Below are 12,139 nucleotides of genomic sequence, written 5' to 3'. Positions count from 1 at the left end.
ACATTTTCTTTCTTTTTTTTTTAATTAGTGAAAGAGTGGTATAGTCGTTTGACGATGATGGTACTGGTGGTAGTGTTCGTCTTGGGTGTAAGTGGGGGTCCTTCAGAGGGGGAGTTGAGGTGTCTATGCGCTTCCCAGGGGGTGGTTAAACCCATAAAGTCTGTTTTAGGATGAACTAGGCTGGATATCTACTTCAGCACTGGGTATGCCCTCTGACCGCCCAACCTCCCAGACAGAAGCCGTCCCGATGGAGTACTCGCCTGGGGAGAAGGAGAGAGGGATACAAGGGTTGATTTGACAGTGTAAACATAGCTACTGGTGTGTCCTAGCACCTCAATGGTGGAACAAGCCTTACTTATTTTCTTACTAGCACTGATTTCACAGCTTTATTGAGTCAAGTTTTACTTGCAATGACTGATGTGGTTGTACCTTTCGGCCAAATTACCTTAAATGCAAATGGTGTCATCACAACTTCACTTGAGATTCTCGATTTTTCCCACAGATGTCAATGTACACATTGACATAAGTGTCAAGTCTTAATGGGAACCCTGGCCTAACCGTTTTCAACTAACTTACCTGTGCAAACTGGGCGGGGTTATAGAACGTCACGCCTCCAGAGGGTGGAGCTCCCTGGGGCGGAGGCTGCGGAGTCGGGGGCACCTGGAAGGAATAGATGCAGGAGTTACCATGGTAACTAGGAAGTGAGGCAAGGCAATAATCCCCTTTCCTCCATGGCTACAGAGAGGACAATCTGTGACCACAGTGTTGTCGTGTTCATTAGGACACACAATGTAAAAGTTTTGCAATGAAAAGCAAAAATGAGCATTTCTTGTTGGACAAGTACAGGTAATGTTTGGTACCTAATGAACATGACCCAGGTTTTTCTCTTCTGGGTTAATGATGTAACTGTGGGAACAGGCCAGGGGGAGGAGCAAATCTCCAGCATGCCTCTAGTTTGTAATCAAAGGTATTTTTATCAGTTTTTGTATTATCGTATTTGTGATATACACTGAACAAAAATATAAACGCAACAATGCAATAATTTCAAAGATTTACTGAGTTACAGTTCATATAAATAAATTAGGCCCTAATTTATGGATTTCACATGACTGGGAACACAGATACATTTTTTTTTAAAGTAGGGGCGTGGCTCAGATAAAGTCAGTATCTGGTGTGACCACCATTTGCCTCATGCAGCGCAGCACATCTCCTTCGCATAGAGTTGATCAGGCTGTTGATTGTGGCCTGTGGAATGTTGTCCCACTCAAATGGCTGTGTGAAGTTGTTGCATATTGGCGGATGCTGGAAAACACTGCCGTATGCGTCAATCCAGAGAATCCCAAATATGCTCAATTTGTGACATGTCTGGTGATTACGCAGGCCAAGGAAGAACGGACATTTTCAGCTTCCAGGAATTGTGTACAGATCCTTGTGACATGGGGCCGTGCATTATCATGCTGAAACATGAGGTGATGGTGGCGGATGAATGTCACGACAATGGGCCTCAGGATCTCATCACGGTATCTGCATTCAAATTGACATCGATAAAATGCAATTGTGTTTGTTGTCCATAGCTTATGCCTGCTCATACCATAACCCCACCTTGGGGCACTCTGTTCACAACGTTGACATCAGCAAACCGCTCGCCCACAAGACGCCATACACGCTGTCTGCCATCTGCCCAGTACAGTTGAAACTGGTATTCATCCATGAAGAGCACGTCTCCAGCTTGCCAGTGGCTATTGAAAGTGACTGGTCCTGTGTGGAGGTCCTGGGCTGGCCCGGTTACACGTTGTCTGCAGTTTTGAGGCCGGTTGGACGTACTACCAAATGATCTAAAACGACATTGAGGCAGCATATGGTAGAGAAATTAATATTCAATTATCTGGCAACAGCTCTGGTGGGCATTCCTGCAGTCAGCATGCCAATTGCACGCTCCCTTTGCTGTGTGACAAAACTGTACATTTTAAAGTGGCCTTTTATTGTCCCCAGCACAAGGTGCACCAGTGTAATGATCATGCTGTTTAATCAGCTTCTTGATATGCCACACCTGTTAGGTGGATGGATTATCTTGGCAAAAGAGAAATGCTCACTAACAGGGATGTGCACACCTTTTGAGAGAAATAAGCTTTTTGTGCATATGGAACGTTTCTGGGATCCTTCAGCTCATTAAACATGGAACCAACACTTTACATGTTGCGTTTATATTTTTGTTCAGTGTAGTATCTTAACATTTCAAAATTGAGTCAGACACACCATCAGAACAGCTCTAATTGGCTGCATCCAATCGGTTGAAAGTTAGCTAGCATGCTAGTGGGTGAGAGTGGTGCTTGAGACAGCCAGGGGGATACAGCTGATGGAATGTTAAGCAGCAAGGCAGTGAGGTGGGGGATGTGGTGGGGGTGTGGGGGGCGATTGAGGCCCAGCTAGAGGTACCTTGTTTATATGCGGACTCAATTCAAGTGATAAAGAACTAATTGAGCTAGAACGCGACAGCTAAAGATGGCAGGGAAGGGAAATAAATAACACGGACAAACACAAAACCACAGAATTATTTCATCATCCCGTGCATGGATTAGATCAAGAACTGCATCCACTCCCAGTTTAATATAATCTCCTCAAAAGCAGATTTAAATCAAAATATCAACAATAAGGATTTATTTCTGATGTTAAGATGCACAATCTTAGGGAGAGGATCCATAATTAGAAAATAGTCTTTTACATGTCATCCTGCCCAGGTGTTAGGATGGTTATGAGGCCCACACAGGAAAATAAAGGCTGGAAGTTGAAACATGCTCCCACAAACAAACACGCACGTACCAACCATCACTCAACCAAGCTAGATGACTGTTAAAAGTGGAAGGTAATTTGTTTCAATGGGGGCATGAGGGTTTATGATAGAGTAGCAGGGGTACTACAGTCCTCTAGGAGGATCGAGGTGCTTCTACCTCTCCTGACGGGGACCCAGCGGCAATAGGGGGCCCCACTGGACCGGGCGGTAACAATGTTGGGTTGAACATCTGGACAGATCAAACATCTTCATTCAGTTCGGCAGATATTGAATTGGTGTGTCTAATCTGATGGTTTTATGGTGTGAAATCTATTATACACAACTATAACCATCACTGGGAGTGTAATACGGTACCTGTGGCACAGCACTGGGGTTAGGGTCGCTCTGTTCCTGGTTCTCTCCTGTCTCTGGGACATTACCCACCATGGGCTGCTGTTCCTCTGGAGTCAGACAGGAGAGAACACATTACAATACAAATACTGTACACTCACACACCGGTATCAAAACAACACGCAAACAAACTAATATTCCCCACCCAGTCACACTCAAAGACCTATGATGACCATCGCTAGAGTACATTGATATATTTATTCAAAAGGTTAGCATACCTGCCCCGGGCACAAACAGGTTGGCTGGCATGGGCATGGGAGCCAACGGGGCAAAGAAGTCTGACGGGGCAGGTGCCGATCCACCGGGCTTGGCACGGGGTCCACCTGGGTTCAGGACATCCACGTAGCGGCTCTTTGTACCTGAGATGGGTGAGAATTATTATTATTTTTTTATCTGCTAAAAAAATCCCCCAGAAAATCTGACGTGCCAAAATGACAAGCACTATTAGTGTGGTTCCTAGAGGTTTGCAGCGGTTTCAAGTGCAATGTGACATGTATCATTATTTTCCTTCACATTCCCGAAAGCCAGGATCATGCACCTGCCTCTATTTCCCTCTACAATGCTCACAAGCCATGCAGGGCTTGCTAGAACTGGGAGTGTGACAAACACACCTGGCTAATTCAAAGCATACTCCCTTCAGACAATATCCTAGTTGCCAAGTGTGAGCAGGGAGTGATGCGCTCCCATAGCAGTCAATGAAACCTGATACACTGGTCATGTGAGCAGCAGCACAAGTGAAATGTAGCTGCAAGAGTTTTGCAGCACTGCATTGAATCTAAAACCTGTATCAGCTAAAAACCCACAATGAGGGGCTGCTTACGTTATGCCAACACGTGTAAATCTCACCTGCTCTCCTGGAGAACATGTTGACAGGCGGCCCACCAGTAGGGGGACCTCCAGGACCCCCTTGTCCCGGTATGGGTCCCAGCATCTTAGGGAAGCCCGAGGGAGGAGGAGGAGGGGGCTTGTACTGGTTACACAGACACAAACACACATCAATACTTTATTATTAGGATCAAAGATATCTCTGTGTTGATAAACCAAAATACTGAATAAATACAGATGGTCATACACGTGCTAGGATATTAATATAAACCTCTTATTATGAGGACTAAGAATGTACATTTTGGGAAATGTTGCTGCCGACTAACCGACCCTCATTAAACGGTCAACAAACGGTTACATTTTTTCCAAACAGTAATTTGATGTGATCAACAGAAAATACTATGCATGCGGACGTTTTTCATTAAGAGCATAATGGAAGCATGCAACAATAGCACGCCTATTGTCTTCCAGTCAAAAGGCTATATAACCTATTATTCAACATGCAACTCCTGTAATGAAGCAGCTAATAAAACAATTTCAAACATTTACAAAAATGCAATTTGTGGGAAAACACTGTTCTAAACAGAGCACCTAATGCGAGCGGTTCCGTATGTGACAGAGATGAAAACACTGTTCTGAACAGAGCACCTAATGCGAGCGGTTCCGTATGTGACAGAGATAAAAACACTGTTCTGAACAGAGCACCTAATGCGAGCGGTTCCGTATGTGACAGAGATAAAAACACTGTTCTAAACAGAGCACCTAATGCGAGCGGTTCCGTATGTGACAGAGATGAAAACACTGTTCTGAACAGAGCACCTAATGCGAGCAGTTCCGTATGTGACAGAGATGAAAATATGTTAGAAACTTAGAAAGAGCTGGATTCTAAAAATGCAACAACTAGGTCGAGTTGCTAATACAACCAGGATTGTGCCATTGGCATGTAGAAGTCTAACTTTTTGATTGATGGATTTTGGCTAGGCTACTTTGAAGCAAGGTAAGACATGCTTCATTATTTGAAGTAAAGTAAAATAGGTTTCAAACAACTATACTGCCTCAAACTCACATTGCAAAGTTTAACATGTGATTGCATTTCAAATTGTTATTTGTTGCGCAGTGACTGGGCTTATAAATGCATACATTTCACTCCAGTACCAGCTTTTTGAGGAGCTGCTGTTGAGCTGTCTGACAGGAGATAGGCTATTCTGCTCTTCAAACTAGGCTCTGTAGCTGTACGTGTATGATAAATAAGATACATGAAGACTAACAGAAAATACATGCTGCAATTTAAACCATTAATTTATGCAAATTAACCTATAGACCGATAAGCATGACCGGTCGAATTAAGTTTTGCCAGCTACCGATTAACAGATAACCGTTAACATCCCTAATGAGGACTAATAAAAACAACAATACATATAGGCATGCTAATCATAATGGCTGGAACGCACGCACACAAAAAACTAACCTCCTCCTCTGGCTCATCCAAGTTGACCCATTTCTGTTTCTTCTCGTCCCAGACAATCTGACAGAACAGACCAGTCAACTGAAGATACTCATCAGCTCCAATACACACACACACACACTGACCACACTGCCATGTATAAACTGTGAGCTTTTACAGACAGGACTCAGTAGAGTAGTAAGGAAGAGTATGTACAAAAATGACTGGAAAACAAGGAGTGTCGAAGAGTTGACTTACAGATTTGTTTTTGTCATCCGGAAGGTGGGCTTCATTCTTCCCCTTCCTATAGAGCCAGTTGAGCCAACCGCCACCGCCACCCCCACCCCCCCCTCCCTGTGAGAGAGAAAAATAAAATCAGAAATGGTTACAGAATTATTTATATATGTGTGTGTGTGAAATGATAAATAGAAAATAACCGACACCAACCACTAATCAAAGACATTTTGCTGATATCAATAATTACTATAAGTAGCCTATATAAAAAAAATAGCTATTCTGGGCGATTGCTAACGAGACAATTGATAGCTACAAAATTCAAAGTAATAGCAGTTTTAAGTAAGTAAGTAGCCTTGCATGAGACTTGGCTTATACCAGCCGGAACGGCACATAGACTCCTGCCCTATCTCCTGTTTCTGTAGCGTGAGGCAGCTTGGTGTACAAGTACACCCCCTGGACAGGACGCTAGTCTATCACAGGGCCTAACCCACAATCTATCTCCTTAATGCTGAACTCACAACATTCCAATCTCAGGATGGACACTAACCACAAGGCCATTGGGGTAATAATAAAAAGTAACTGCGGTGTGTGTGGGATTGTGTGTGAAAGGGACACAATACGTAGTGTGTGTGTCTGCATAACCTTTTTAGGTGAGTCCTTCTTGGCCTGCTCAGGGATGGAGGGTGGAGGCGGAGAGGACTGCTTGGCTGCCGAGTTGCTCCTCTCTCGTCCTCCAGAGTGTGTGGAAGATTCCGACATGGTGCGGGAGCGGCGACCTGGAGGCTGCTGCAGACAAAACAGAGCCAGTCAGACAAACACATGCACACACACTGCCAAAGGTAACAGTGATCTGACACACACGCATGCACACCCTACCATTTGCATTGAGGACTGTGAAGTAGTCCTGGATCTTCTTCCTGGGCCCTGTGCAAACAAGACAAGAGTTAGTGGTATCAGCATATCTCCTCAAACTATTCCAACAAGGCTGAATGCACGTAACACACACACCATGTGAGCCATTTGGTCATAGAAGTCCATCTGAGGCGTGAAGGTGTTCCTCTGTGGAGAGGTGGACATGGGAGGAGGCTGTAGTTCCGGTGGACCCGTCGGCTGATAATTGTCAGAGGGCATCTTTTGTGGCTGCTGCATTTGCGGGGGCATCATCTGTTGATGATGCTGTGGTGGCGCCACCTGCTGGTGCTGAGCTCCAGGAAACATGTCCTTTTTGTCCGGTTGGGGCTGCTGGGGTTGGTAAGGTTGTACAAAGCCAGAGCCTTGTGGAGGGAACCCTGATAAAGGGATCTGGCCAGGTGGTCCAGGGAGACTGGGGGGTACTGGGTAGAACTGGACCCCCTCATTGGGGTGTGGCGGCTGGGAGACCATTCCGTCCTGGAGGATAGTTGGGGGAGCTAGATGGGAGGAGAAGGTTTGTGTGTTTAGTGGTGGCTGCTTATATTTGTGAATTGCTATGGGACATTGGTCATTGCATTGATTAGGAGTCAACAAGTTCTAAAACATACATGAACAAACACACACCTATCGTGTTACAAGGTGGGCTTGTTGCTCACCTGGAGGCATCAGCTGCACCCCTTGCTGAGGTGGTCCGGGCATGAGTGATGTCATCAGAGGGTTGTCAGAGGTGTGGCCAACCATGTCCAGAGGCTGGGCATATGGCTCAGGCGGGCTGGTCTGATCTAACTCAGAATTGGGGGTGCTGCAGTCATACTGCTGAGGAGTAGCCCTGTCTGCATTGTATGCAATCACTCCAGTCTATGGGGGAAAAAAATAACAGCCCAGTCAGTTACAGACACCTACAACAACATGAATAGGCTTCTCATACACATTAATAAAACACACACACACACACACACCCTCATCTGTCCATCCAGCTGTCTCAGATTAATCAGCCACTCTGGCTCGTTGAAGAGCTCCTGATCTGCCTTCTCCTTCAGTTGTGGATCGAAGAATCGCATCTTCTCAGACATCTACAATTAACAGCAGACCAGACATTCAAAATTCTCACACATAGTAACAATCAACACCTAAGAGATAGGTATGTGAGAGTGAGTGAGTGAGAGACTGCGTGTATGAATGAGTGTGTGCGCGCGCGCACGTTTGTATTTGTTTGCAAGTATGAGTGAGTAAGTACATGTGTGTTGACAGTGCCCGTGTGTGCGTGTTGTGAGAGCGATTATATGTGGGTGTGTGTGCGCGCACATGTGTGTGTCTACCTGCATCAGCTGACTGGTGAACACAGGAGAGTGGTAGGACGGCTGCATGAGCACGCTCCTGGAGATAACCTCACAGTAATGGAAGGCCTGAGCACACAGCCCGGCCTCGGCCAGGCGACACGCATAGATCAGCTTGAACACCTAGAGGGAGACGGGAGGAAGAAAGGTCAAAGGTCATGATAGCTGATTTCATCGCACAGAGGCCGGGCACATTCACTTACATTAGGAGTGAAGAGGAAATTCAGCATCTCTTGGAGGGCAGTGGAAGTTGATCAAAATGTTTATTTAATGATAAAACCAATGTGTTTCAGCCTTTCAAATCAGGGTTTTACTTAAATTCGGAGAACAGGGATCAGACGGCACTACTCATAAAAATAGAATGACTAGAAGACATTTCTATGCAGCTACTGCCATGCTATACAGCATCTCTAGATGACCATTCAGTCCATTTCTGTAAGATCATAGGGGGAAAGCTTCAGGAGGTATGTCTATGGCGTGTGCTCAAGTTCAGATGTGTGTGTGTGTGTACTCACCTGGAAGTTAGGCAGGGAGCAGGGCTGGGAACCCAGAGACTGGGCATACTCATATGCCTCCGTCCTCTGGATTGCTTCGTTAGACGCAAACTGGAAGAATGACAGACTAGCAAGAAAGAGGTCATTAAAGCCTTTGTATGCCATATGCATGAAAGTTCATATTTCTATGTAAGATTATATGCCTGTGAGTTTGTTCCACAGTGTGGCAGCAAAAACAGAGGTGTGTGTGAGAGTGAGAACTGACTGTCCGTGTCCAAATATCCATACCTGCATTCTAAATAATAGGCATTTTGGGTATGTGAAAAAAGATTGTTTTACATTGTGAAATGTCAAAAATTTAGTATGTGTTAAATGCCAGTATGTCATACTCATTTCAGCTATTCATCTAGTAGAATTCGCTGTGCACCATTGAGGAAGAGAATAGTCTTTCGAGCCTCAAATGTGTTTGACAACAGCTGATAATCAGCTGAGGGGACGCGCTATTCCCAAATTAACGAATGGCGGGAATCAACGCAATATGTAGTATGTAGTCTGATTACTACAGAGTAAGCAGTTTAAGTAGTAGGCAAGACATTTCCACAACGGCCAACAAGTGAGAAAGGGACAGAGCAGCAGATGTCTAACCTGTGGTTTGAGCCGATTAGAACCATCTTGGTGCTCTTTTTGGTGAACACCCCCAAACCAACCTGGGCCATCAGGTAACAGAAGTGGGCCGCATCGGTTAGCCCCTTGGAAGCTGTAACACACGTCAATCGACTGTACCTCAAATTCAACTCAATTTATGAATATCACAGAACTTTGTTCTGACTGTTTTCGGTCAGGATTGCAGCAGGTAGTAATATTGCATTTATTATCATAATATATAGTTTGTCATCAACATCATAACCATTAGTGATGGGTGGGGAAAAAACGTTAGTTACATATCGCAATATTACTTTGACCAATATCATATAGATACTTTGACTCCAAGTATTGATTTGTAAAAAGTTAGCGTTAGCTAGCACTAGTCGGATGTACCTGCGTCAATACGCTGGTATTTTTCATCCTATAACTATATGGTCTCCATATTTACAAAAAAATTATAGTACGCCAACATGTTTTCAGCACGTTTTATTTTCATGACTGATCAAAACTAGTTTATTATGGCTCGTCTCTGCAGCAGACATATAGTGAGCAATATGTTTGGAACATCAAATCACAAAATCAAATGGCAACAATGGAGGCTCCTCAGAAGAGGACCATTCTACTCAGTGAATTTAAGAGAAATAAAAAGTGAAACATTAAAAAGTTATTAAATTCACTATACTACCAAAAGTATGTGGACAGCTGCTCGTCGAACATCTCATTCCAAAATCATGGAGTCGGTCACTCATTTGCTGCTATAACAGCCTCCCACTGTGAAGGCTTTCCACTAGATGTTGGAACATTGCTGCGGGGACAGCTACAAGTTCATTAGTGAGGTCGGGCACTGATGTTGGCCGATTAGGCCTGGCTCGCAGTCAGCGTTCCAAATCATAGCAAAGGTGTTTGATGGGGTTAGACATCGCTTTGTGCACAGGGGCATTATCATGATGAAACAGGAAGGGGCCTTGCCCAAACTGTTGCTACAAAGTTCAGAATTTTTTTTTTTTTTTTTTTTTAAATATTTTTTTATATATATTGACTTTCAATGTATGCTGTAGTGTTAGGATTTCCCTTCACTGGAACTAAGGGGCCTAGCCCGAACCATGAAAAAAACAGCCCCAGAACATTATTCCTCCTCCTTTACAGTTGGCACTATGCATTGGGCAGGTAGTGTTCTCCTAGCATCCACCAAACCCAGATTTGTCTGTCAGACTGCCAGATGAAGTGTGATTCATCCATTCCGAGAACGCATTTCCACTGCTCAAGTCCCCAATGACGGCGAGCTTTACACCACTCCAGCCAACGTTTGGCATTGCACATGGTGAACTTATGCACATGGTGAACGGCTGCTCGGCCATGGAAACCCATTGCTTGAAGCTCCCGATGAACAGTTCTGGTGCTGACGTTGCTTCCAGAGACAGTTTGGAACTCGGCTGTGAATGTTGCAACCGGAGACAGGCGATTTTTACGCATTACGCGCTTCAGCATTCGGCGGTCCCGGTCTTTGAGCTTGTCTGGCCTACCACTTCGCAGCTGAGTTGTTGTTGTTCCTAGACATTTCCACCTCACAATAACAGCACTTACAGTTGACCGGAGCAGCTCTAGCAGGGCAGAAATTTGACGAACTGGCTTGTTGGAAAGGTGGTACCATGTTGAAAGTCACTTCAGTAAGGCCATTCTACTGCCAATGTTTGTCTATGGAGATTGCATGGCTGTGTACTCGATTTTATATAATAGCCGAATCCATTAATTGGTCCACATACTTTTGTATATATTAGTGTATATTCACGTCACCAAATAACTGATTAAAAAACCCCGTTTTGCAATGAAGGTCTACAGTAGCCTCAACAGCACCCTCTATGGTAGCACCATGGTGTAGCCGGAGAACAGCGATTTTCAGTTCTCTGGGTACATTGATATCAATACAAAACCTAGGAGGCTCATGGTTCTCACCCCTTCCATAGGTACACAGAAAGTATGACGTCTTCTGGAGCATTTCTTCGTTCCATCCCCATACAGTTTATTGCAACACGTAGACATTTGTTTCATATTTAATAGGCATACGATATATTTTAATTTAGCCAACCATTTATTAGCCTGCTATGAGTGGACGCAATGTTTATAGTGCACATGAATGTTAGCAAGACTCATGAGGTAGAAGTTCTGTTCATTTGATTCAATGTATTGTTCATATTTCCTGTGTTATGTTAGAGTTCCTTGTGTCTGTGTCCTACAGTGCATTCGGAAAGTATTCAGAAGCTTTCACTTTTTCCAGTATTATTATGGTGAAAATAAGTATTTGGTCACCTACAAACAAGCAAGATTTCTGCCTCTCACAGACCTGTAACAGCTTCTTTAAGAGGCTCCTCTGTCCTCCACTCGTTACCTGTATTAATGGCACCTGTTTGAACTTGTTATCCGTATAAAAAGACACCTGTCCACAACCTCAAACAGTCACACTCCAAACTCCACTATGGCCAAGACCAAAGAGCTGTCAAAGGACACCAGAAACAAAATTGTAGACCTGCACCAGGCTGGGAAGACTGAATCTGCAATAGGTAAGCAGCTTGGTTTGAAGAAATTAACTGTGGGAGCAATTATTTGGAAATGGAAGACATACAAACCACTGATAATCTCCCACGATCTGGGGCTCCACGCAAGATCTCACCCCGTGGGGTCAAAATGATCACAAGAACGGTGAGCAAAAATCCCAGAACCACACGGGGGGGACCTAGTGAATGACCTGCAGAGAGCTGGGACCAAAGTAACAAAGCCTACCATCAGTAACACAGCCAGGGCCAGGGAATCAAAACCTGCAGTGCCAGACGTGTCCCCCTGCTTAAGCCAGTACATGTCCAGGCCCGTCTGAAGTTTGCTAGAGAGCATTTGGATGATCCAGAAGATTGGGAGAATGTCATATGGTCAGATGAAACCAAAATCAAACTTTTTGGTAAAAACTCAACTGGTCATGTTTGGAGGACAAAGAATGCTGAGTTGCATCCAAAGAACACCATACCTACTGTGAAGCATGGGGGTGGAAACATCATGCTTTGGGGCTGTTTTT

General features: G+C 44.5%; 1 protein-coding gene across 15 annotated transcripts in view; it reads right to left on the bottom strand.

Moving 5' to 3' along the window:
• Positions 1-3: 3 nt before the first annotated feature.
• LOC139408945 (SEC16 homolog A, endoplasmic reticulum export factor) overlaps positions 4-12,139 on the bottom strand; it is a 76,109-nt gene continuing 63,973 nt past the window's right edge. For 6 of the 15 annotated variants that reach the window (XM_071153454.1, XM_071153460.1, XM_071153452.1 and 3 more), the window contains 16 exons: positions 9,076-9,187; positions 8,452-8,557; positions 7,919-8,059; positions 7,559-7,672; positions 7,256-7,457; positions 6,696-7,096; positions 6,564-6,611; positions 6,330-6,473; positions 5,709-5,804; positions 5,475-5,531; positions 4,028-4,151; positions 3,400-3,540; positions 3,146-3,231; positions 2,949-3,020; positions 577-660; positions 4-260 (listed from right to left, as the gene is read on the bottom strand). In XM_071153454.1, the coding sequence (XP_071009555.1) occupies positions 189-260; positions 577-660; positions 2,949-3,020; positions 3,146-3,231; positions 3,400-3,540; positions 4,028-4,151; positions 5,475-5,531; positions 5,709-5,804; positions 6,330-6,473; positions 6,564-6,611; positions 6,696-7,096; positions 7,256-7,457; positions 7,559-7,672; positions 7,919-8,059; positions 8,452-8,557; positions 9,076-9,187 (2,000 nt within the window). In that variant the 3' untranslated portion in view covers positions 4-188. Of the gene's footprint in view, positions 261-576; positions 661-2,157; positions 2,497-2,948; positions 3,021-3,145; positions 3,232-3,399; positions 3,541-4,027; positions 4,152-5,474; positions 5,532-5,708; positions 5,805-6,329; positions 6,474-6,563; positions 6,612-6,695; positions 7,097-7,255; positions 7,458-7,558; positions 7,673-7,918; positions 8,060-8,451; positions 8,558-9,075; positions 9,188-12,139 lie in introns of those variants that run through there. The other 9 variants (XM_071153456.1, XM_071153455.1, XM_071153449.1 and 6 more) reach the window with 5 other exon arrangements.

This window comes from Oncorhynchus clarkii, chromosome 5 (assembly GCF_045791955.1).
Source record: "Oncorhynchus clarkii lewisi isolate Uvic-CL-2024 chromosome 5, UVic_Ocla_1.0, whole genome shotgun sequence".
NCBI lineage: Eukaryota > Metazoa > Chordata > Actinopteri > Salmoniformes > Salmonidae > Oncorhynchus > Oncorhynchus clarkii.
The sequence above is the reverse complement of the archived record's forward strand: the minus strand, read 5'-3'. Positions and strand labels throughout refer to the sequence as shown.